Raw genomic sequence first — 24507 nt, 5'->3', positions numbered from 1 at the left:
TTTAAATAACTACTTACACCAACATTTTAAAATCTTTCCTTATGTTTTTCATGTGGTATGCATTTTCTTTGTTCAGTTGAAAATATTTAAATAAATATATTCTAATCAATAATGTGAAAATATAATGTAACATAAACCTTAAAATGAAATATGATACTTGTATTTACATTCTTTAACTAAAATACTGTAACTTATAAAATTTGTAAGAAATTTCTATTACAGTCACTTCATGTTTACGAAATATTAAATATTGTCCTAAAGGTAAAGTTGTTCTAAGAACGTTAAATGAATTTCTTAGATAATTTGCAATAAACTCGACTCATTTATGAGTTATAGATACTCTTTAAATGTTAGCTTAAAGACATTAATTCTATACAATTTTTGAAGATAAGACCAAATTCTTTATATGCCATACAAATATTTAAGTACATGAAATCAATTGCATATTACATCTATTAACTGCGTATAGAAAGATTTGAATTTATTTTACAAAAATGATTATGCTAAGTACATTTTGCCATAAATTTTATATATTACATAGTAATATTTTATACCTTGTATATTATTAATATATAATTTTCTTAAATAATTTGGCAATAATACAATAGCACAGGTGTAGTAGAATAAGATAATATTTATAATATATGTATCATAAGTTTTATTTACATTTAATTATGGATGTTAATGTCACATAAAGTTAGAAAAAATAATTTAAATAATAATTTGTACTACTTCATCGCGAAGTTTACAACAACAAAAAACATGTATTACATTAAATGACGAAAATGCACTTTCCAATAAGTTCAAAAAGTTACACAACATCTTTGGTCCATAATTGTGCACGTAATACATGTTTAGAAGATACATACATTTTTAGTAGTCCATGCTCGTTGTATTATGTGAACTAATTTCGACTTAGCAAAAATTGCAAATTGTTGAAAAATATTCTCGTCGGTATTTTGATTACTTACAGTTAAAATAATTTGTAGAGGATTTAAGTTTTTTTCAAATGTGCAGACAAAGTCTAAATTTATTCTATTCACAGATTTTTCTTTTTCTTGATTTTCTATTACTTGATCAGATATGAGTGCTTCCTTTTCTAAGCAACTTATACTAGGATCTAATATAATGCCTTTAATTTTCCTATTACGCCATACACAGTGAGAACCATTGCAATGAAGTATAATTTTTTCATACTTTTCAGTATGCACATCTGATATATCAATTCTTTGTTGCTTTGATTCCACATCAGCAGTTAAAAATGCAACTTGTACTTTAAAAACTTTTTCAAAAATATCTTTCACCATATTGAAAGCTGTAAAATACCAATCACTGTTCGTGAGTTTTGGCTTTTTTGAAAAAATTATACATGTTTTCTGATTTGCAGAAATTGTAATTTTACATATGTTATCAGCAGCTTTTCTTTTTACGATTGTACTAAGAAGAAGTTTTAGTAAATTTTTATAATCATTTTTACTCGTCTCTGTACATATCGCAGCACCATTCGCACAATATTGAATGAAAGTATCCAGTGTTGAAAATGGTGTGCCTCCTGTAACATTATGATTAAGTTCAATAGGGTCTTGGACACACATGTCTCTATTTATTTTCAGTTTAAAATTCTCATCCTCCGTGAAACATGGTTTATACCTATCCATATATGGTGGCAAACTGTCCACATCTTTAAATTCTAATTCTGTATGTATCTTTCCATCTAATGGGCAAATTATTTGAGATTTATATTTAAAAGTTGTATAAAATGAAAAGAAACCATAAAGAAGTTCTGGAATGCTGCTATTATTTGTAATTGGTGGTAATTTTGTATTTTTATCAAAATTAACCTGCCATCCGTTTATAATTTGTGGTCGACAAGTTTTTTGAAGCTCCAATAGTGGAGGAATAATTTTTACCGATGGCTGTTGAAGATAAAAAATAATCAACAAAACCAAAGCATAATTAGACATTTTTCCAGAGCCCGATATTTTAAAATTTCTTGCCCAATACTTAATAAGCATCATTAACGGCTTTACCCTACTATCAAGAGAAATGTAATATTTTATTAGATTACTTTTATAAATACTTAAACTATTTTTAAATGATATGTCGCAAGAAATATTTTTTTTAACATAACAGAATTTGATAATTGGTGTTTTAGCTTTCGGAATTGATATTATGTTAGAAAAAACACAAGACATTCTAAACATAATTCTTCTAACTTCCTTAAAAATTTTCTGCATAGTCCACATATTTGTTGATGCATTTGTAGATTCAATTATTGGTTCACCTGAAATAAAAATAATTACTATAGTATTCTAATACTGACATAAAAATAATAAAATTTAAAGCAATTTTGAAAATTACCAATATCCATGTATATGTCCAAATCACATTCTTTAAACCCCAAGCCTGTTTGAGTTGATCCAAATTTATATGTTTTACACTTTGGAAATACAACCTTAAATATCTTATCCAAGTGACTACAAACAGATTCATATCTTGTTTCAATTTCGGCATCGGTAAGTTGAATTGTATTTAAAAATGTCACTAACTGGTTATGAAATGTAGTATCTTTCTCGAATATATGTTTCACATTATTATAACATATTGCGCCCGTATTTTCTATTGGACTATTTGCTTTTTTTGTTTCTGGATTCTTTGGATCTTAAAGAAAAAAAGCGATTATTATATTACAAAAATGATCATAAAACTCTTAATTATAATAATTATTTTAGTAACACCTGCTTTTTAGATTGCTTAAACAATACAGGAATGAATCGTGTACAAATAAAAATAAAAATTGTTAAACTTATTTGATAACGATATTAAAGTATTGTTCACATATTCTGAATAAAATATTATATTTACTATTATAAGCTTCATGCTTACAAATTTTACGTAACCGAAATATATAAGATATGTTTCCATGATAGCTATCCAAAGTACTGAACAATGAGTAGTATACATACTTATTATGTGTTTTTTAATATTACTTACTCCTATGAAATATTCTTCTCTTTATATTGAGTTTTACATTATATATCCAAACTGGATTACTTAAAACAGCTTCAGTGGAGGTTCTAATACCAAAAATTTTATTATAAGTATGAATAAAAATTTATAACAAAAGTTAAAATAACTATATAACTATTAAACATATAAAACATATTTTATTACCTATCTGCAAATTCAATAAAAAGATAACTTTCATTAATCTCATGCCCTTTGATGGCACCATATTTTTTAAAAAACTCAATAAGTGCATGTGGAGAAATAAATTTTGGTAATGGTGATATGAATATTGATCTTTCTATCGCTTCTAATTGTTGAACCTTTTGTAAGTGTCTTTTACCACCAAGGTGACCTTGTAAAGAATACTCATCTTGAAAGTGCATTGAACACACATCACATTTTTGTGACATCATGTACTTAAATGTTGATGATATTCTCCAATACTGATTTAAATAAATTTCATTTCATTCTTTCTTTTTGTTGACATTATCCATTAGGAATGAACTATAGGGTATATATAAACATTTTTCTCATATTCTTTTTAACTTGCAATTACTTATACAAAGATTTTTACATCTTTAAAATATTAATTTCATCTGGAATAAAAGAAAAAATTAATTTTTATAAATAAATTTCCATTTGTTATGTACATTACATTTTAAAACAAAACTGTTGATAATTAATTGCAATTAATCCTAAAACATTCTTATTGTTTTCAATATTATTTATACAAAAAATTTGTTCAATATTTACCATTTTTTTAAATCACTTTTACTATAAAGAATAGTATATTTACAGAAGCACATTGAACACTTGCTTTTTTCAAATCCTTAAAATCTTCTTCAACAGAGTGAGATAATAAATATCATGTGTTTTTTCATTTTAATGTCATATCTTTTAACCTGTAAACAATACACAACTAAACATATATTTCTCATTTTCAAATGTGTTGGCACGGAATAAAGTATAATTTTAAGTCATTTGTTAATAAAAGACATATTTGTGTTGAAAATTAGAATTATACATCAAAATAAATTAAACTCTATATAATGAAAATATTCACTTACGTTTTTATAAATAATAACTGAAGATTTATCCCACACTAACCTAAGAGTTATTTCCGCTGCTTATAATTCTACGTTTTAGTTAGTTTTAGTCACGAAGCATTATTATAGAAGTGAAACTACTATTGAAATTTTTGATATTAGTATCCCTAAATCAGCCTCTAAAAGTATTCTTAAGTTGTTAGCCGTGGAACACTAAATTGTTATGCTCAATCATATGAATGTTTAAATGACATGTAATTTGAAAAATATGACGTTCATTTCGAAATTGGAAATTGATTTTATTATGTACTACAACAAGGGTGTCTAAACGAATGCCTATGGCCATCATAGTGGCACTTCTTTCACAAGAAGTTACCCTCTCCATACCTACCGTTCGTTGTTTGAAAGAAGACCACCGGAACGGCACAGGGGTAAGAAGGGTCTTTCGCTATGGTACGTTACGTGCATGACGGTATGCGACGGAGCTACTGTGTATGTAACTGTTTTGACCAATCGCACACTAGACCGAAAACACACCAAATTCTACACTCAGATCCTGCATTCCTTTCAGGGATCTTCTTTCAACAACGGGATATGCTTTTCCTTGCGTATTGAACACATACACAATCTCGGGGGCAAACTTGCAGGTTGCATTGCTGGGTCTTTACAAATTACATGTCTCCACTTTTTATTGATCAACGTATGAAGGAGGAAAGAAATATTGTACATTGTTTTCAGTTATTATTTTTATTCAACGCATAAATCATACACAAATATATGCAAAATTTGCCCTTACCATTTGCTATAAATAACTATGATTTAATTAAAGAATAAGAAACAAGTAAATAAGGGAAGTTATACGTATTCGCAACCTTCATTCTAATTAAAAAATATATAAAACTTTGATAATTTTATATTTATTAAATATGCGATTATATGTCATGATTAAGTAGATTATTTTCACACTACAGAGGCTATAATATTAAGCTTACATTAATAACGTAAATTTCCAAATAGAAACCATGCAAAACTACTAAAGTTATAGTAAATGATTTAAATACTGAATTTTGATATAATTTTATTATACCGTGTAAATGTATTTAAACTTATATTACAGAGTATTTTATAAAATATTTTATTATTTTACTGATAGAAAAAAGAAACATTTAATTATTTCAAAGATATGGGAAAAATAAAAAAATTATTGTTTCTTGAATTTTCTTGTACTAATTATTCCACTACCTTTCATAATCCTGAAAGTAAATTCAATGAATCTTGCTAAGATCCAAACTTCATTTTTCAAATTTGATTATATAAACATAATGCGATATATAATATTTGAAACTATATGTAAACAAAGAAGATAATAGTAAAGTATGAGCAATAACTTTCCATAATATCTAATAAAAGTAACGTAATAGAATATTTGTCTCTTAACTCATAGTATTCATTGTATATAAATTTTCTGAAAATATTTTTTAAACATCTTATCCTTTTTAAAAATATTTTTATAAGATACCCATAACATTTTAAGAATTTTCTTATACCATATACGTTGTGTACTTTGCCACATTTTTTCATGAACTGTAATAAAGAGATGAAACATTAACTAATTTATATATTAATGCAGAGTAATTAATAAATAATGAACATTAGAAACCTTACATGTTAATAAAATTTTTAAAATATACTTTGTAATTTTTATATTACTATTTTTAATAATTATAAATATCCTCCTAGCATTCTGCTGAACGTCATTAAATAATTGTCTTCTTAAAGCTTGTGTACGTTTGGCTTGTAGTAAACATGCTTGTTGCAATATTTTTGTTACAGTTTTTTTAGTATTAACATGACTGTCTAAGACAACTTTTGATAACTTTAAACATGGCATACTACAAACCCGCTTTTCAAAACATCTAAAGAAATTAATAGTTTATAATTTATGAAAAACAATATATTGAAAGTTTATAAAGGAATCACTTACTTCATGACTGTTAAATTATTTTTTATGGATAATCTCGCAATATATTGTAAACGTGTATTCGTATATTTAGGTTCTACTTCTAAAGTATCACAATTAATGTTATAACCAATATAAGTAATTGTATTTGTACTGTTTGCAATATTGCTTTGTGTTTTTAATTTTTTAAAGTAACAATTGTATTGTGGAATACCTTCTTGCACAAATTGTAAAAATCTGTTAGATAAAGTATATAGATTAATAATTTACATATCATTTGGATATGTTTTTTAGATTTAGATATTGAGAAGTTTCATATCTTACTGTTTTGCAAACACTTCGTTATCAGTAATATATAAAATATCATCTACATATCTTATAATTTCACCACGATTTGTAAATAATGTCATTTGTTTTTGAAGCACAAAATTGTAATATATCTCTGATAAAATAGGTGACAACATTGTACCCTGAACTACTCCTTTGCCTATAATGTATGTTTGTTTACCTACTTGTACCTACAATCAAAGTATTAATATTTTACAACTATATAAATTAAATAAAATTGTAAATATTTAAGTACTCGTGTAAACGTGTATTATTTAAATTTTATAATATTAACAATATACCCTTTGATGAAAGATATATTTCCGAATTCTTTGTAGCAGCCACCTTTTCTGCATTCTTAATGAATTGCTATGACTTGTACGTGCATATAGTGTACCAGCTGATAAAGGTAATTGTAAATTTCCATTTGAAAAATATTCTTTATAACACAAAGTGTTATTATCTATAGACTTCCCAGCACTTTTAACTGCATAGGTGCTGATTAGTAAAACTTTAGGAAGATTTTTAGAAAGCGATCGTATAATATTATACAAGTGCCCTAAATGTTAAAGTATAATTTTAACGTATATTCGTTATAACGTTACCAAGACTATTAATTATATATTTATTTAATAGTAGTTAAAATAACTGTACCATTACTAATTTTTCTAATAATATTATTTATCGAGTAATATTATACTGAAAATGTTTAGTATCAGGAAAGTCATACCCTGTATTATTGAACCAAATGCATCCTTTACATCAGAAGATATAAGATAGAATTTTTTAGTTTTTGAAGTATGTTTGAGTTTCATAACTGATTTCCATTTTTCTTGAAAACTAGTTTCTCCATACTCTGTAATTTGTAACTGCTTTAGAAACTTGAAAACTATACGAATATCACTTTTATCTTTTTCTTTATACCTGACGAGTAATAAATTACAATAAAATATATATAAATTCTGCTCTTCTTTTAGTAAATTGCAGTAAAAATATTCGACTTACTTAGATAGAAATATGGGACGTACACTAGAACCTTTGGGACGTAACATAAAGGTTCCTATTGGTGGAGTCCATTGTTTATATTTAACTTCAGGTTGCAAAGCATTTGAAAGTATCTTTTTTTTAATAAATTGTCTTTGAACAGAGCACCAATTTGAACGTGTAATATATAATCTTTGATAATTGCGTGTAGATACTGTTGTTACGTGAAACTGAATACATAATATTTTTATAAGAAATCCAGTAAAGAACCATTTAATAAATTTTGCTAAAACGAGCCACTGTGTCTTTAAAGTTTGTAAGTTCTTTAACCAGGCAATACTAGAAATCTAAAATATATAAATTATAGGATTAACTTTAGTTTGCTAATACAGAAGATAACATCATAAAAATAAGTAGATTACGTACGTCTAGTTTCAAAATAAGAGGCAACAAATCAAAAGATTTAAAACGTGGTGTAATTAAAAGATGAGACATGGCTTTTCTTACTTTTTTTAGATTTGTCAATTTTCCAAATAAGCCTAAAGGGACTACGTTAGCAAAAATAAAATTAAAGAATGATCTTAAATGCTTTATAGGAATTTCATGTATGCAATTTGATTTCTCATTAAATTTTAGATCTTGGGTCAATTGTTTGAAAACCCTATTGTAATGAAAATTTTTATGTCTCTTCTGAAGTTGTTGCAAAAGAGGAACAATAAACGGAACAGAAGATTCATAATTGGAAATGTTAACTTTTTTCAAAACGTTTTGTATAATAAATTCATATATCTCATTTCCAGTTTTTGCTGTATTTAGAATATAATCTTTTGGAGCAGTATGGATTGTATAACTAGGTACAATGGGAGATGTATCATATACGTAAATTTGTAAAGATAAATCGATGAAAAATGCATTAGGCAACATATCTTTGGATTTTTTACGAAATACATGTTCCTCTTTTTGCTTATGTAATCCTAAAAAATAATAATCTTGTATGTGAACTTGTTTAATATCTCCAAATTTGAGAGTTAGAGAAATTATATTTTATAATAAATTTATATTATAATAAATAGATATTTCTATTATAAAACATGAAAATATAGTACTTTTCTTATGTTCCTTATTTTCTTTATTAGAATAATTTTTATTATCTTTAGGCTTCAAAGGTGGTTTAAGCCTCTCTATTTTTCTTAGTCTTTTGTTTATTTGAAGCTTTATGTGATCAAGAACATCTATACATTCTGTCAGAACATCAGCATTAGGTGCCATATAAGTACCACACTTATCTTGTTTTAATATTATTTTATGACGTTCACAGTATCTAATTAAACAGCAGAGAACACGATTTAAAATATTAAAGAATAAAATATATAAAAATGATAATTATAACAAAAATCCAAACATACTGTTGAAAATTTGTACCAAAGGCTTGTTTTACACTTTTTGAAGTACGTTTATCCATTATCAATATTTTTTTTATGAAAATAAAATATTCAATTTTAATATTATTTAAAAAAGGTTTCTCAGCGGTATCTGTCTACGACACAAACGCTAATCTTAAATACCGGTACTGTACTAGACGCCTCAATTGAAAGAAAATCCTTGTATACCTGCATCTAAAATTTTGACGCGGTCTGTACAAATTAAAGGGTAGGTTTTATGAATACCTTAATATTTATAAATTCAGAAATTTTATTGCATCACATATATAACATTGTCAACCCTTTTTGTAAACAAAATATATTAAAGTAGTATTTTCAACATTAAATGTTACATTTATGAAAATTTGTACGAAAATTTTCAAAATTTTTACACAAATTTCATTTCTGTTATTAACATTAAATCAGTAGTTTTTAAATGGCATTTATTTATACATCAAATTTACTGTAACCATTGATTTTAAAAATATTTATTTCCGTACTTATATAAGATCTTTAATCATCTTTGTATAAATTAAATAAATATTACTACTCGTTTAACTTAAAACCTGTATAATTGTAAAATTCGCATTAAAATATAAACTGCAAATTTATTACAACAAATCTCTTTTATAGAATATAGATAATATACATGTGTTTTTCATTTGTATAATTTTAATTATATCAAAAGCTTGGCTATCAGAATTCGTGAAAAATTTTCGAGATATTTAAATGTCTTGTTTACATGATACAATTCTCAAGTAATCAATTTTACTTTTGTTACAATTCGATATTACTTTATGCACATGGATTGTTTATAAATGCATAATCGTTACAACGATATAATTATAAAACTGAAATAAAACTATTATTCGAGAAAACATAAATAACAGCCTGTTAACAACTGCCATTCACAGACAAGACAGAAAATTCAAATAAAGTAGGAATGACATCGAAGCATGCAAATGTAATTTTTCTTTAACACCGAATTGGTACGCAATGGAAAGAATTCGTTTGTGTCGTTGAGGGAGTTGGTAAACCTGGGAAATAGCGAAGACCACATGGAAAAGAAGAAATTGCAAAGGGGCAGAGGGGACGATAGATCAGAAGCGCCACAAAACGGTGTTGCGGATGTTTCATAAAACACTCGGCATGGATCGAGCTCCATGTTCGCCCGTGAAAGTGATGCGGTATCTCCGCGATTAGGGGATACAAATCTTGTATCTAGTGAAAGGACGTTAAATAGTTTCTATGCATTATTTCGTGAATCGATAGGTGGAATCGCTTATTCCGGTGGCAGTAAGGTTAGTTCAAGGGTGTGTAATCTTCACGCGTGTCGGAAAGTAGCGTGGCGAAGCGATACTTGGTTCCACTGCAGTAGTGTAAGAGGAAAACTTTGGGAAAGCCGCTCACGGCGGTGCGAGGTAGTAAGATTCAATCGGGGATACATATCAAAACCGGAAATAGTAAGAACAACATTAAGGACGGAACCAAAAATAACGTTCAAAGTGTTGGTGGCAACAGCAACAGTGACGGCAACGACAGCGGTGGCGCAAGGTGTGAGGACGAGGTGAATGCACGGCGGCCGCGGTGTGTGCCAGTGGTGTGCGCGCTCGTCGCTCGTGGAAACCCGCCAAAACCCGCGGCCGCGAACAACCACCAGCAAAAGCAGCAGCAATAGCAACAACAACAGCAGTAGAAGGAAAAGGAGGAGGAGGAGAAGGAGGAGAAGGAGGAGAAGGTGGAACAGCATTAGCAATAGTAGTAGTAGTAGTAGTAGTGGTAGCAGCAGCAGCAGCAGCAGCAGCAGCGGTGGCAGGAGTAGCAGTAGCGCGCGACGTTGTGCTGTTTTGACAACTTTCCGCCGCGTCGGGGCGTCGCGCCGTTTTTTTCGCGGCGGCGGCGGCAACAGCAGAAACAACGACAACAGTACCGGCAACAACTTATTTTAAAGAGGTTGCTCGTAACAGCGGTAACGGCGGCGACGCTGCTGACCCCTCAGCTCACACGACGACGACAGTAGTGGCGGCGGCTGCTGCGTTCTGTTATTATTTTGCCGCGGTGCTTTTGACCCTTCGAACCGGGCGAGTTCATTGCAGCGCTTTCGCGGGGGTGTTAGCCAGTTTTATTACTCCGGCCTTCTCCGTCCGCAGCAGCAGCGCCGACGGCGCCAGAACACGATCTGGTATATGCAGCATGTCTACTAGTGTACGTACTCGATCGCACCAATAATCGGACACGTTGAATCGCCTATTCGCTGGCCGAGAACCCGCCGACAGGATCTGAACACTGACCTTCGGTATATATCTTTAACCAGTCGATCGGAAAGGACTATATCAGTAACGTCGCAACTGGGAAAGGACGCGACGAACCACGTGATATACCTGTCGTTGGACCGCGTCATGCAAAGCATGCTCGACTCCCCAATGGCCATAACCTGAATTCAGCCGATTTGACCCGATTAAACCCGATTCAGCGTATTCGTACATGAACTATCAAGCGAACGCACGAATGATAGAAAACAAACGGTAGCCATTGACATTTTTCGTCGTTCCCTCATGCTCGCGCATTGTATGCCGTGGGCTCTCGTGTCGTATGAAATACGCGCTGTAACGTTTCCCGACAAAGACTTCGACGTTCGACGCGTGTCAGAAGTGTGCTGCGTTTCGACGACCAATATCTGACGAGGAGTGAAGGAAATTTCAATAGGAAAAACGGTCAGCTTGCTTCCTTGTAACAGGTGATTTAGACGGACAAACGGACGGAATGATCGTGATACACCTGCTATTTCTCGTTCGTTCAGTGTCTCCTTGTACCGGTGGTGACTCGAAATAATTGTGCTGTGGTGTACTGTGCACGTAGTGTCATTGATACAGTGTCGGTACAGTGTCAACCGTTACGTGTAATTGTCTGAAGGTGGTGGCGTGGGAGTCCGACATTTTAACCGTTCGTATTCACGAAAAGATACAAGTGTCCACGTGTGAAATACCGTCGGTACTTCAGGGGCGTGGGGATCATACGTTGAGCTTACATTTACGGGAAATCCACTCAGTGTTCCCCGCGGATAGGAATTTTATCAGGCGTGCGGTTAATATTTCATTTCATGGTCACGATCTGTTTATTTTTCCCATTATCGCGACCACACTGTTGATTGCTAAAGGGAAAGGTGTCAAGTACATCCTTTGCTACGTTTAAAGAATTTTAAGAGAGGATAAACAATGGGAATTGTGTGTTAACGTTGATCGAGGGAAAGGGAAAATACAGATTTTTTTAACGCGATTCGTGTACTGACAGTTCAACGGAATTATCCAAATAATATACTTTTATCAGTGCTTTGTACTGTCTTGTGAAGTGTGTTTGACAGTACATGATCGAGCGCGTGACAATGAAAAATACCTGGTGAGTCGAAATTTTCCTACGTAATTTTTACATTTGTACATGGTCATTTGTTCTTGTAATGCATATATTTTAAACAGTTATTCGAGACAAAGAGAAGGAGAGAGAATGGAAAGAAAACAGGATGGCGTGTTGAGAGGGGCGGGGGGGAGAGGATAGTAGATGAAACGGGAAGAAGTATATTTTTCGTTTCAACTCTGAATTATTATTGTTGGCTGAACGTTTTTAGAACAATTATTCCTTTTATCTTTGTTTTTCGAAACATACGACTAAGTTTTCTAATGGTGGAATTCTGTGTATTCTGAAACGTACGTATTGCATCAAGAAGGTAAATGAATTGAACACGGTGCATATTATATATGATACTTTCTACTGTGTTTTTGCATTTATTTATGTAAATTACCAAGTTAATGCGATTCGCTTCTTTCTTTCTATGTTCTCCAATTGTTAAATACGCGTAATCTGGCAAAATATTAGATATCGTACGATGTCTAAATGTCTGTTTCTAGGTTAGGCTACTGATCGTTACTACTTAACCTCAAAAATTATCATGGATTATTTCTTTCCTGTTGCTTATATTTCGTGCTCGTTATTGAAATTAAATAATGTATGTTAATAGGGGGAACAGGAAATTAATTCAATTTAATTTTATTTATGTTAAGAATTTTATACCAATGATCATAGACAGAATGTATGAACCAGTTTTTAGAAATATCTGTATGAATATGTGGATAATTTCATAGGTAGTGTTTTATAACCATAAATATGTTAGAAAGAAATTATTCTTATTCAATTTGTGGAAAATCATTTTTTACTTATAACATTTTTTTTTATGTAAACAAGAATAATTATTGATAAAGAAACAAATTCAATGAATTTATTCAAGGTCATGATTATAAAATATTTTCTTTACAACAGTTTTGTGATTGTTTTGTTACAAACATTATAATATATTTGATTTTGTATTTTGCACATATTTGATTATCTATTAAGAACATGAAACTTTATAACATTATAGTTTGTATTATGACTATGTATGCCCTACAATGAATATATTTAACATTGGTTTCTAATGTTTACATCAAATAAAAAACATTTAATATTTTATACATTTAGAACTACATCTATTAATTATTTTGTAAAGTATTCAAATTATAAACTATATTTAAATACTTGCAAGGTTTATTATTTTAAATTAAAAATTATAGATTTTTTGGAAAATGAAAATCAGAATTTTTAAAATCAATTTAAAAAATATCAATAAAAAATATCTGTTTACACATCCACTTACTTTTATATAATTTTGAATTTAAATTATTATTTATTATTTTTTGTATTCTTCATTGTTTTCTAAGCATATTTTAGTTAGAGTTTAGGTCATAAGTGTTGACTTTAACAACTATATTATAATTTCTGTGAAAAATCATAGACAATAAATAGAATGATATTAGAAATAAAATATGTAATATCATAAAATTAAAACTATCATTGTAATTAATCAGTAAATTTGTTGGCAATTAATCGAATTAAAAAAATTAGAAAATTATGTTTTTCATCATGAAGTTTTTAAGTTAATAAGCTTTAGTATTATTATATTCATAACTTATTAAATTTATAATTACAATATATTTCTGTTTATTATGTAAATTTTCAAATTTATATATTGATACTAATTTATTAATAATCGAAATTATTAAGGAAACAATGTACGGATCTTCAACTAATATGTTCTTTAATATTCTTGTATGCTGTATCAAATATGCAATTATAGACTCATTACCATAGACAATAATCACAGTTAACATTATTAATAGATTATAGAGTATACTACATTAATTCATTATTTTTGTATGTAATTTATTTGTTTCTAAGTTCTTTATGGTATATGAATTTTATTAGAAGTTCATTACATTTTAAATTCAATACTAATTTAAATATTTTATGGAAAATGATATCAATTGAATGCACTTTTATATATTAAGTGTTTTTAATTATAAATAAGATGATTACGATTTACATATGTTCTATACATTGAATTAAATTTTGTGCAGACATTATATACATATTCGCAGAACATAATAACATAGGATTAATATGAGTACTAATTTTACTTAATTATTAACAAATCAGTGTGTTGTAAATTTTATTGATTAAAAATTTTGAACGTTTTGTTTGATGCGAACGGCTATGTTATAAATAATGCGAACAAATATTACTATGATTACACATATGTAGTGTTTTCTCATTCTTAAGATTATTCAGTCACTTTTAATATTAAGTTCAAGCATGAAATATATTATTATTATGCATGCCAATAATATTTTCAAATACTCAAAGCCATTCCAATTAGTTCCAAGAAGATAAACATGACGTACGGTTAAATATATTTTTTAGATTAATTTAAGTTGTCAAATAAAATGTGTTCCAAACATTATGGAATTGTGGCAAGAATTTAGTAAAAGAGATGTACTTAGCGATTTGTGAAAAGTATGAATTGAGTTGCAATTCATATGGAAAAATCATGGTAGTATTAAAATACTTATATGCTGTGTTGCTGTTTATTTATACTTGTAATTGTATTCATAGATAACTCTATTTTATGTTCTAGATATAAATCTAAATTGATAAATGGAATGAGTTTATATTGTATATTATACATCATATATTTATGATATATGTCGAAGTGAATGGAACAATCAGAAGTTTAATCCACTAAAAATAAAAGTAGTTGCAAGATTAGATTATTAGCAAACAATAATAATTAATAATAAATAAATATATTATATAAAGTGCATACGTTGAAATAGTAACATATTTTCATTATGAAACTATCATTGTTATTTAAATTTCCTTTTATAAAATTTGTGGTAACTATAATATAAGAAGATATTATTGTTTCTTTTATATTTAATAAAAAATCTTTTTGAGAATTTTGAAGAAATTAAGTACTATTAAATGGTATTTAAGTGATTGTCTTAGAAGATGTAGTAAATTTAAAAGTTAGAGTTACGACAATTGATGATCAATAAACGCCCATGTGTAAAATCAGTTTCTATATTTTTGTAAAGTCGAGCGACCATAAGAAAAAAACTTGCCGTATAAGAAAAAAACTTGCTGTATAAGAAAAAAATGCTGATATCGCCAATAGTATTATATTATATATTAAATTGGAATTTAACTTATATGCACAAATTTTGCTTATAGAAAATATTTTGATATTGCATTTGGTGTATATGCATATTTGTTCAAGAAATGATATGCAGAGTGTTCAGTACTAGAATTCAGTAGTCAAATTGTTGTTTCAATGATTGATTACATAGGATTTTACGAAATCATTTTGATTTAACGATTTGAAACATGTTTCTGATTAGCGAATAGTTTATCATGTTTGTAATACTCATTAAAGATTTATTTTTCTGAGGGAATGTAATTTATTTATATGAAAAATTTAAAGCGTTTAAATAAGCAATCATGAATAAATAGTGTAACTAAAAATTAAGTTGAAATAAAAGTATAAAACTGTGTTTGAATTGTGTTAATTAAATGAATTTTAGAACATACAAGTAATACATATATGCAAATTCGAATATTATATAATATGAAATCATAAACACTTTGTATGTGAAATAAAGAATAAAAGTGATTAAATATTTCGGAGTTGTTTATGCAGTGAAATATGAAAAATATGAAAAATAAAAATACAAATAATTACATGTGTTATCAACTATAAGTTGCTTTCTCTTTATTTTTTATTTTTTACATTTATTTAACAGCATAAATACTTAATAATAACAGTACTGTACAAATAAATTGTACATGCATCTTCCATTCTTATTAATGGTAGATATACATCTGTGTATACAACAAATTTCAAATAATTAATTATGCAAGTCTTTAATCAACTGTAGTCTGTAAGTATAACTTACTCTGATTAAATATGTTTAATTTTTGTGTATTATTCTCAGACTTCAATATGTATGTAATACAAATGAATAGGATTATGAGTATTTACATTATTATAATTTCTAAATGTGTTGTAGGATAAAATAATTATGCATTTATAAGGTTCTTGTAAAAGTGTATTAAAGTTTAGTATAATTTATAGATTTTATGATTTGGATTAGATTGTATACAACACTTGAACTATCGCTTATTAGTTGATTTTATTGTGTAATGATTAATGTTTTAATTGATGACTATACACTACAATGTGTTAGATATACTTTGTAATAACATTCCATGTATGAATTTGTTATGAAATTTACAACAATCTGGTATTAAAAGATGTTAACGATGACCATCAAGGAAAATTTATTTTCTTATTTCGATACAGGAGAAGGTACTTTGCGTTTGAAGTAGTAGCAGTTATTTTTAATATGTTTATTATTATACGTAACATATACTGGTCTTTTGATTCGATTGTTTGTATAAAATTTGTGGGTCAGGAATATTACATTATTATACAAATGCTTTTTTAATCATTTCCTCGATTGTTGTTTATTCTCATTAGATTTTATGATTTTTTACTGTTGTACTTTACTATTGTACAATAATGTTATAACTATAAAGGATTCATAATACATTCAATTAAACATTCCAATGTAACATTGCTTGTCAAAGAAGTTATATATTATCCTTCTGTCTCGTAGCTTATCACACTTTTTCAGTAAATGCTTAAAAGATTTACAAAGTGTAAGTGGCATTTAGGGTGTGATCAAAAGACCAAACTATTCAGGGTTCTATGCTTCTTTTTGCTAACTAAGATTATGTATAACGCATCCTACGTGCACGTATGCGGAAACGACGCATCTAATAATAGGCGACACGTTTACCGACGACTTATTGGGTAGCTTACTTACGAGACATATTCCGAAAGTAATGGGCATGACATCCGAAAATTACATTTTATAATTCATTTCCATTGAAACACTATGAACACTGTTAAATTTCTGCAACTAAATGCTATAAGGGTTCTCTTATATATAGACTAATCCGCCGTGATAAATTTATGTATGTATTTTCGTATCATCAAAACACAGCATTCATTTTTCACTTGAATTCTAGAGAAGAGTGCGTTGCTGTGTACGGGAAGGGGTGTTGTAAGGAACTTCTAAACAGTTGAAACTATTCAGCTGCTGTTTCTTAATGAAAACAGAAAAGTGTTTCATGAGCAACTTATTATTTAAACTTTTTTTTGTACAATTAATAATGCACATTTAGCCGTTGCAATAATACACCATGCTTGCAAATAATGAATTATGAATTCATAGTATATTCTATGTATACACATTGCATAGACATTTTTTGATTAAGAATTATGCTGTCAAAATTATTTGTGAGATAATTCGTTAATCTTTTGAATTTTTTTAAATTATAGTTTTTATTATATTGTTTATTCCTTTTTTCTTTTTTCTTTTAAGAAAATAGATTTTCTAGTAAATAGAAACGTTAAAACATGTTAAATGTTGCAATTGCATTTTGCTTTAGAAGCTATGTTGCATTCGATTGTGACGCGTGAATATACAATGGAAGCCGACAAAGAAACAGACGGAATTCAAATTTTCAATTTTTATTCATTATGCGAGAGTTCTATGATTGATTTTATTAATATATTTATTTGATATAATTGATTTATAAATGTTCCATCAGAATTTTTACACAGATTAATTTTATCTCTTCACTGAATTTATAGACATTTCCGAAGACTACAGTTTACCAAATTTTCTTAATGCAAAACTATATTTGGATTGAATATAATTTTTAGAAAAGTGATTGATTTTGTCCAATCGCTTAATACATGAAATGAATCTTTATCTGACTCCAAACTATAGTAATAATTTAACTTTTCTCGTGACATTTCCTTTAATATTATGTGAAATGTGTATACATATTTAATATGTAACATGCGCAGAGCATAAACAAGTTAATAATTAAACATAAAAAAATTAATTACAATTAATATAAAAAATTATAATGATAGCCAGATGTTAGAATAGTCTTCGCCTGTGTTATAAAAATACTGAAGTGCATTATCGATAGTGATACGCAACGTCACACGAAGTTAACCCCTTGTCCTATGATTTCTTTCACAACTGTGCTTGATAGAACTACCTTATCGTTAATAATTTAGTAGAAACAGAAGAGAATGCGATGCTTATTCTTTGTCTAGATTTACTCTAAAGGCTAAAGACTGATAACATACAAGTAATATTTAGTTCATATGAAAAATAAATAACATTTATATTTATCGAATTCAATTGAAAATTTTCATCACGAGTTTGACTCGATATCATAGGAGAAGGGATTAACACTGGAACTATCGTAAAAATGATCAAATTTAATTTTTTTATTTTACAATTATTAATATTTTAAAAGTATTGAATATTCGAAATGACTTTGAAAATAAATAGTTTCACTGAACACTTTACCTCCCGTTCCTGATCAAGGCAACCACTAACTACCAATATAGTTTTCTTCATCGCGTAGGAGTGTGTTTTCACTTGCAAAGCTTCGTAATTTTCAAATCAAAGTATAAGGAAATCTTGTAATGTCGTTCCAAACTCTTTTGCTTTAAACCAGCGTAACTTTAATAGGTTATCCATTGTCGAGCATTCGAAATCGAAAAGCTGATTAATAGACTTGCGATAGATAAAGTGTTAATATAAACTGTAACAAATGTCTGAAGAAATCGAAAGAAGAATATATTGTTACAACCTTTATAAGGATTATATACGAGTATACATATATATAGTACACACGTCATTTTTTCATTTTATTGCGCGCAAAATGAGAGATTTTTCAAATTAAATTCTACAGTTAAGAGGTTGACACTAAAACTAGCAGGCGGGTCAAAACGACCCTTTCCTGATGTCATCTTTTTGAAATTACTAAAAATATAACAGATGTTTCTCTGAGAAATTATTGAAGAAATTCATTTAGCAATGCACAAACTGAACTGTGAATCAATTGAAATTTCGATAGATGCACTCTTAGTTTTTGGAGTTTCTATAGAGAAATTTCAAAAAGTCAATTTTTAATTGCTCGGTAGTTTTATTGTTAAGAATATGAGTTCGTGTGTGCAAGGATAGACAAGGCACATGGTTCCTGAATACGTAACCAATAATTCCGCGTCCGTCTTGCAGGGGTTAAAGTTGGGTGAACCCGTAACAAATTTAGTAACAAGTTCTCCTCGGATTATAAGCACGCGTGTATCAGATATGAGTTCGTAACTCAGCTTTCGTACATCGGATTATTTACAAATATATCGATCTACTCGGAAGTTCGCTGAACATTATTCGCGAAGAACAAGCGTGGGTACGCTTAGAAATGTTGAAATGATTGACGATTTCGTGTCATTCATAACTGACGACGACTCACGTGACGCGTGGAAGATAAGGGCAGAAAGGAGAGCGGGGATATTCTTCAACACTACAACTACATACCAAGCAGTTAGGATCACTTATTTATAATTTTTCCTGGAATATACGAGAACATGTTTTTTGGGATTCGAAACTGCTTTTATGATTCTATTTGCGTAGATACAAGTTGTTTTCGTAATTTCCCACGAAAACATGTTTATGATTTGAATAATTGTGGAGCAAAAGATGTGAAGTAGGACATTTCGATCCATTCCGTAGCTTTAATATTAATATAATAGTTTTCATTGTGGGAAAATAAAATTAAATAATTAGAAATTTGTTTGTAAATTAAAAAATTAGAAATTTAATTGTGAACTTAAAAATTTGAAATTTGATTGTAAATTAAAAAATAAAAAATTTATTGTAACTTTAACTTAAAAGTTGCATATTCAACGCGAATTAATGAATTCCGTTTAATAAATATTGCGTTTCTATCAGTTTATTCGATTCGTATTATCTTAACCATCCTTTGTTTAAAAACTATCGCAGCTTATAGTTTTCGAATTTTTACGAACGAAACGAACATAGAGTACACTATCATTTCTGTTGCATTAATTACTGTATCGTGTAGAGTGAGTCATGGACGCATTTTAAATCATACTACGATTCACTTTCTCTCTATCTTAGACTTACTTGGTTTCTTCCCTGCGTTAAGTTTCCTTTTGTTCTCGATTAATAGAATTATCAAGAGACTTACCTAATTAATTCGCGAATGTCGCGGTGCAATTGACGTGCTCAACAGGTATTTACTTTATTTCTCATTTTCAATTTCTTATGTTACTTTCTGTTTCCTGCAGTGTAGTAAGTATATGAGCACACTTTTCCCTTCATTCAGAAGTTCCCCGTGACGTTTACATTTTACTAACGTGAATCGAGGCAAAGCGATCCGGCAAACAAAGAGGATACGCGAGATACATCGTTGTGAATCAATTATTGGGTTGTAACGTAAATAAGTTCGGTTATACTCAATATTTCTTTGTATTATTAGTTCCACGATGCAGTGAAATAACAGTGTTGGGTTTAACCTTTGGTATACGAAGAACTTTTCTTCGTAGCATACATTCAATTACTGTTCAAAGTGCACTTTTTAGTATTTTTTTATATGCAAGGGCAAATCACAAATCACAAATCACAAATCACGAAACACGAAACACAATAAAAATAAATTTTCAAAAATTGGTTAACACGTTGACTGCCACAAAAGGCTTTGGCGTTTTATGTATCACTGATACCTTTATAATAAAAATGAGCAAAAAGAATTATTAATTATTTGCTACCAAAATTTGTATATTACACCATTATCTAGTTATTTAGAGTACTGAACGTTTTTATTCGAAATAAACTTATCTCACAAATTATACTTATTTTTCAATAATTATAAAGCTTTGATCATCGATGATCAGTGTGACAATCAACGTGTTAAAGTGATTTATAAAACAAAATTAAAAACTATTGATGGTAAAAAATATCTATCACTTTCACTTTCGTTCAAGGGTTAAACCGACTACAAGTGGCTTCTTGTTAATCACAGTTGCGTGTATTTACAGTGAGTCATAATAAATTCTTGGAATTAGAACATATTTACACGTTGTAGTTGAACTTATCTATGTTACAACCTAACATATTAATTTCATTTATTTAACTTAACGTATTTTTCACTAAACAGGCTTACGCATCTTATTTTTCGTTGTGTCGTAAAAAGGAGGGCACTTAATCCTTTATAGTTCATTGGCATGCATGATATATTTATCAGTAACACTGAATAGTTGGATACTTCTGCATATTGTTAATTTTTAATTTCGTAATAAAAGGATAACAAATTATTATCGCTGATATTTTTAACTATTGATGCGACTCGAAACTACAAATCATAAGACATTTCTAAAACTAGAAAGTGGCCAACTGAAGGTGAGAAAAGTTGTAGGAAAGTTCTTTTAAAGGCTAAAATCATAAAATCTTATTTTTCTTTATATTTATTGTTAATATTTTATGTATCAATGCGAGTATTGTCTAATATAGTACTATAGTATAATGTAATTCAAAAACAGTATAATACAAGTCATCAATAGTGCTAAAAGATAATTCCTTTAGCACATTCAACGTAATGTTATGTAACAGTTTCTTTCCTCTCAAAAGAACTTGCTGTTTGGCACTACCAAGGTTTTACTACATTACTCTCCAATTAATCTCTTCTAGTCCTTGATTAACAGTATTCGGCAAAAACAACACTTTCTTCATGTTTTTGAAAATACGCCTTAAAAATAGTGAATATGCATTCCCTTCGTAAACTGAATTGCGTGCACTGAAAGTATAAAGTTTGAAATTATTTTTATTCGAGGAACTTCGTTAGAATTGGAATTATTATTATTCGGGGAACTTTATTAGAACATTGGCAAGGGGGAAATATGATTAGAAGTGAATCGGACACGTTGGATTAGTAATTGAGACAATGACAGGATACATCGGTATGCTTTGAAGTGCCGGAAACTGTTCAACGAGACTTGTGCAGGGTTTATCTTGCTTTTCTTATCTATGTTCGCGCTCGACTAAGCGCGATCTGATAATTATATAAAATGGCTACCTTCTCCGGCTGTAAGATACCGGGCAACCTCCAAATGTGACACGCTTAACCGAAGAAGAGTGCATTTTTGTAACGATCGGTTGTCATTTCATTTACTGCTAGCAGATCACTTGATGGCTAGATTAAGGAATTCGACTGATAGATCAGTTACCATTTTTTCTTAGTTGATTTTCCGTTGGTCTTATTTCTTAACCTCTGATATTTTCGATCACCAATTTACTGTTGGTCAATACGGCTAAGGTAAAAGTACTAGTAATTGAACTGGTATCAGTAGTTGACCATTTTTCAGGAAAACGTGAAAAATAACATTTTTAAAAGTAGTAATCTTCCGATAAAAACGCGATAGATATACTGTAACATTTACCGACCCAACTCCGAAACACTTTTATCCGAAGTAAATTATTTATTGTAAAAACTAACAATTTATTTCATTAATGTTGGCTATATACCTCCAATGTCCAACATGGAATTAGCTTCTCTTCATTTGTATTTATTTGCCCTTTTACTCGTAATTTCTCATAATCATTGCAAATAAACGATATTAAAGTTAAACAAAATCATCTTTAGTATTTTTGGTTTTACTATAAGTAGTCAAATAGTAATTAATATATAGTTAATTACTAGTTTTCTCGTTTTAAAGGACGGTCAACTTCAAACGCAAGTCGTTACATAATATAGAAGCTCAAACAGCATTTCACGCATAGAGTCTTTCTATTTAATAAAGGAGCAAGCGTTTACTATTATTCGCGCAGAAAATGTTTCTTAGTTGGTCAACTATTGGTGCTTTTATCTTACATGTAACCAATCAAAACTATAAAACTAAACTGGAAGGACATGTCTTGTCTCTGTGCCGTTCCGTTGGACATCAAGTCATCTTCGTACTGTACATAGGGTGGTATATACACGCGACAGAGAGGTGATTATATTGGGTCATCCCACAAATAACGCGACATTTGAATACTTGTTTTATTTTTAAAGATTTAGATAAACAACAGTTTTTCTAATTTAAAATATATTTTCCTGCTCCACCCAGCCAGAGACTGTCTATCTATACATTATAGGGTAAGCCGGAGAGATGGACGATTTGTTGTAAAAGGACTTCTACTTTATAAATATCATGAATATTTGACACTGACAAAAAGATACATTTTTAATTTACTTAGGATAATTCACACTGACAAAAAGATACACTTTTAATTTACTTAGAATAATTCCGGCTGATACGACCCGATCTCGTTTAAATTATTAAATGACTATAATTTCACCTTTTTTTAGTCCTGTACTGAATCTTGCACACAGGCCTATTTAACACTAAAACTACCGAGCAATTAATTCGACCTTTTGAAATTCCTCTACAGAAACTTCAAGAGTGTATCAGTTTGCATATTGCTAAATCAGTTTCTTTAATAATTTCTCCGAGAAACATCTGTTGCCTTTTTAATATTCGCAAAAAGAAGAAATCAGGATTAGGTCATTTTGATCTGTCTAATAGTTTTAGTGTTAACTATTTTTCTTATGCGTATTTGTTTTCATAAATATGTTTCTTTTTGTCAGGTATCAATGATATTTATAATGTAAAAGTTCTTTTATAAAAAATGACCCGCCTCTCTCCGACTTACCATATAATGTTCTCTTTATCTTCTTATGAGAGACCAGCATTTTTTAGAACTAATTAAGAAAAATGTCATACATAAATTAAGGGAAAAAATGACTTTATCTTAATATTTCACAGTTTAGAGTTTTGCTTATCTCAATTTTGAAAAATAAAAGAAATATTTAAAAACAAAGTCTATGACTTGTTGTTTCTATTTCTTGGAAGTGTTACTCTTTGCACTCAAAAAGCGACTCTCAGACAGGTGGCTTGATGCAGCAAAATTACAATAGTTTTATACTTAACCCTTAGAATATAGATTGTTAACCCTTTTGTTGCGATGTTCGATTATAGGGACTATAATAAGTACCTAAGAATTTATACAAATTTTCACAAAATTCACAGCAATGAAAAAGTAAAACTGATCATAAAAGGTCCATATTGTTAGCTACATTTGTTGAAAAATCATATTGCTGACAGAGGGTTAATATTAAACTTCGTATAACATATTAATATGTGAAATACTAAAATAAAGTAACTTTGTTCTTTAATATATGTATGTTTATATTTATTTCTTTTTAAGTTAATTCTAAAAAATGTCGATATCTCATCAGAAAATATTAAATATTTCTGATGAAAAGCTTTCAAGTGCAAGGGGTTAAGGAATGGGTATTACAACATTCGAAGTTGATCATCTCGGTAACGAAATGTTCTATGAATAAATTGTATTGCATGTGTTTGTTTATTTTTCCATGTATATTCTGTATTATATTTATT

General features: G+C 29.1%; 3 protein-coding genes and 1 long non-coding RNA gene across 9 annotated transcripts in view; 2 read left to right on the top strand and 2 right to left on the bottom strand.

Annotated features, from left to right (window-relative positions):
* Positions 1-634: 634 nt before the first annotated feature.
* Positions 635-4384, bottom strand: LOC116432342 (speckle targeted PIP5K1A-regulated poly(A) polymerase). 2 transcript variants are annotated; one of them, XM_031989040.2, is made up of 7 exons: positions 4077-4384; positions 3763-3911; positions 3175-3605; positions 2995-3077; positions 2550-2661; positions 2362-2477; positions 635-2284 (listed from the first exon to the last, which is right to left on the bottom strand). In XM_031989040.2, the coding sequence occupies exons 3-7, from the start codon at positions 3420-3422 to the stop codon at positions 855-857; spliced, it is 1989 nt and encodes a 662-aa protein (XP_031844900.1). In that variant the 5' UTR covers positions 3423-3605; positions 3763-3911; positions 4077-4384; the 3' UTR covers positions 635-854. The 2 variants fall into 2 exon arrangements, with proteins under 2 accessions (XP_031844900.1, XP_031844899.1); XM_031989039.2 differs by having other exon boundaries at positions 2362-2661; positions 4077-4381.
* Positions 4269-5271, top strand: LOC143174627 (uncharacterized). Its single transcript, XR_012998821.1, has 2 exons — positions 4269-4547; positions 4627-5271. It is a non-coding gene; the product is annotated as an uncharacterized LOC143174627 (long non-coding RNA).
* Tert (telomerase reverse transcriptase) lies at positions 5181-8944 on the bottom strand. 2 transcript variants are annotated; one of them, XM_031989122.2, is made up of 10 exons: positions 8733-8944; positions 8433-8647; positions 7753-8300; positions 7348-7673; positions 7073-7266; positions 6645-6901; positions 6340-6533; positions 6040-6252; positions 5721-5971; positions 5181-5639 (listed from the first exon to the last, which is right to left on the bottom strand). In XM_031989122.2, the coding sequence occupies exons 1-10, from the start codon at positions 8786-8788 to the stop codon at positions 5503-5505; spliced, it is 2391 nt and encodes a 796-aa protein (XP_031844982.1). In that variant the 5' UTR covers positions 8789-8944; the 3' UTR covers positions 5181-5502. The 2 variants fall into 2 exon arrangements, with proteins under 2 accessions (XP_031844982.1, XP_031844983.1); XM_031989123.2 differs by having other exon boundaries at positions 7753-7874.
* Positions 8945-9840: 896 nt separating this feature from the next.
* The window catches only part of mnb (minibrain), a 78539-nt gene continuing 63872 nt past the window's right edge, over positions 9841-24507 (top strand). For 2 of the 4 annotated variants that reach the window (XM_076368552.1, XM_076368548.1), the window contains exon 1: positions 9841-12143. The gene's annotated coding sequence lies outside the window, so the exon portion shown is untranslated. Of the gene's footprint in view, positions 12144-12272; positions 12469-24507 lie in introns of those variants that run through there. The other 2 variants (XM_076368550.1, XM_076368551.1) reach the window with 2 other exon arrangements.

Source organism: Nomia melanderi, chromosome 6 (assembly GCF_051020985.1).
Source record: "Nomia melanderi isolate GNS246 chromosome 6, iyNomMela1, whole genome shotgun sequence".
NCBI classification, from domain to species: domain Eukaryota; kingdom Metazoa; phylum Arthropoda; class Insecta; order Hymenoptera; family Halictidae; genus Nomia; species Nomia melanderi.
The sequence above is the reverse complement of the archived record's forward strand: the minus strand, read 5'-3'. Positions and strand labels throughout refer to the sequence as shown.